The 2183-nt window shown below is 39.6% G+C and overlaps 1 protein-coding gene across 1 annotated transcript in view; it reads left to right on the forward strand.

The window, feature by feature from the left end:
* The first annotated feature begins 6 nt into the window (after positions 1-6).
* Positions 7-2183, forward strand: part of LOC117940369 (ras-related protein Rab-8B-like) — a 2781-nt gene continuing 604 nt past the window's right edge. The window contains exons 1-3 of the mRNA XM_034865679.1: positions 7-127; positions 255-320; positions 2078-2128. Of these exons, the coding sequence (XP_034721570.1) occupies positions 62-127; positions 255-320; positions 2078-2128 (183 nt within the window). The 5' untranslated portion in view covers positions 7-61. The remainder of the gene's footprint in view (positions 128-254; positions 321-2077; positions 2129-2183) is intronic.

Here is a 2183-nt window from a genome sequence, read left to right on the forward strand (position 1 = left end):
TGTGTGTGTGTGTGTGTGTGTGTGTACGTGTGTCCAGCATGCGTCTTCAGACGTGGAGAGGATGATTTTGGGGAATAAGTGTGACATGAACGACAAGAGACAAGTGTCCAAGGAGAGAGGAGAGAAGGTAGGAGACTAAAGTTATACTATGTTATATTATTTATATACATACACAGTATATATTTATAAACTATATATATATTTTATATACAGTATGTATAAAGTATAAAGAGTTTAATTTCCTGTTTCTTCAGCTCGCCATCGATTACGGGATCAAGTTCCTGGAAACCAGCGCCAAGTCCAGCCTCAACGTGGAGGAGGCGAGTCATGACTCAGCATTTCTTATTACTCAGCCCTCATGACTCAGCATTTATCATGACTCAGCCCTTATCATGACTCAGCCCTTATCATGACTCAGCATTTATCGGCATTTATCGTGACTCAGCATTTATCATTACTCAGGATTTATCACAACTCAGCATTTATCATGACTCAGCATTTATCATGACTCAGCATTTATGATTACTCAGCATTTATCATGACTCAATATGTATTATTACTCAGCATTTCTCACGACTCAGCATTTATTAGTACTCAGCATTTATCACGACTCAGCATTTATCATTATTCAGCATTTATTATTACTCATCATTCATCACGACTCAGCCTTTATTATTACTCAGCATTTAGTATTACTCAGCATTTATCACGACTCAGCATTTATGTCTTTCACGTGACTTTAGCATGATTTTAGCATGACTTTAGCGGAACTTTAGTATGACTTTAGCGTGACTTTAGTATGACTTTACCGTGTCTTTAGCGTGACTTTACCGTGATTTTAGTGTGACTTTAGCGTGTCTTTAGCTCGACTTTAACGTGACTTTAGTATGACTTTAACGTGACTTTAGTATGACGTTACCGTGACTTTAGCGGGACTTTAGTATGACTTTAGCATGACTTTAGCGTGACTTTAGCATGCTTTTAGCATGACTTTAGCGGAACTTTAGCGTGACTTTAGTGTGACTTTAGTATGACTTTAGCGTGACTTTAGTATGACTTTACCGTGTCTTTAGCGTGACTTTACCGTGATTTTAGTGTGACTTTAGCGTGTCTTTAGCGTGACTTTACCGTGATTTTAGTGTGACTTTAGCGTGTCTTTAGCTCGACTTTAACGTGACTTTAGTATGACGTTACCGTGACTTTAGCGGGAGTTTAGCATGACTTTAGCATGACTTTAGCGTGACTTTAGTATGACTTTAGCGTGACTTTAGTATGACTTTAGCGCGTCTTTAGCATGACTTTAGCGTGACTTTACCGTGATATTAGTGTGACTTTAGCATGTCTTTAGCTTGACTTTAGCGTGACTTTAGTATGACGTTACCGTGACTTTAACGTGACTTTAGTATGACTTTAGCGTGACTTTAGCGGAACATTAGCGTGACTTTAGCGTGACTTTACCGTGTCTTTAGCATGACTTTAGCGTGACTTTACCGTGATATTAGTGTGACTTTAGCGTGTCTTTAGCTTGACTTTAACGTGACTTTAGTAAAACGTTACCGTGACTTTAGCGGGACTTTAGTGTGACTTTACCGTGTCTTTAGCGTGACTTTACCGTGATATTAGTGTGACTTTAGCGTGTCTTTAGCTTGACTTTAACGTGACTTTAGTATGACGTTACCGTGTCTTTAGCGTGACTTTAGTATGAATTTAGTATGACTTTACTGTGTCTTTAGCGGGTCTTTAGCGTGACTTTAGTATGACTTTACCTTTACTTAAGCGGGACTTTAGTGTGACTTTAGCATGACTTTAGCGTGACTTTAGCATAACTTTAGTGTGATTTTAGCATGACTTTAGCGTGACTTTAGTGTGACTTTAGCATGACTTTAGCATGACTTTAGTGTGACTTTAGCATGTCTTTAGCGGGTCTTTAGCGTGCCTTTAGCATGACTTTAGCATGACTTTAGTGTGACTTTAGCATGACTTTAGTGTGACTTTAGCGTGACTTTAGTGTGACTTTAGCATGACTTTAGCGTGACTCAGCAGTGACTGAGATGTTTACGATGTGTTTTCTCTGCAGGGGTTTTACATCCTGGGCAGAGACATCATGACTCGGCTCAACAGGAAGATGGTGAGTTACAAGATGTGGGTGGGAGATAGAGGGGTAGAGGGAGATGGGGGGGGGG

The sequence above is a fragment of the Etheostoma cragini genome, unplaced genomic scaffold (genome assembly GCF_013103735.1).
Source record: "Etheostoma cragini isolate CJK2018 unplaced genomic scaffold, CSU_Ecrag_1.0 ScbMSFa_2304, whole genome shotgun sequence".
In the NCBI taxonomy this organism is placed as follows: Eukaryota; Metazoa; Chordata; class Actinopteri; order Perciformes; family Percidae; genus Etheostoma; species Etheostoma cragini.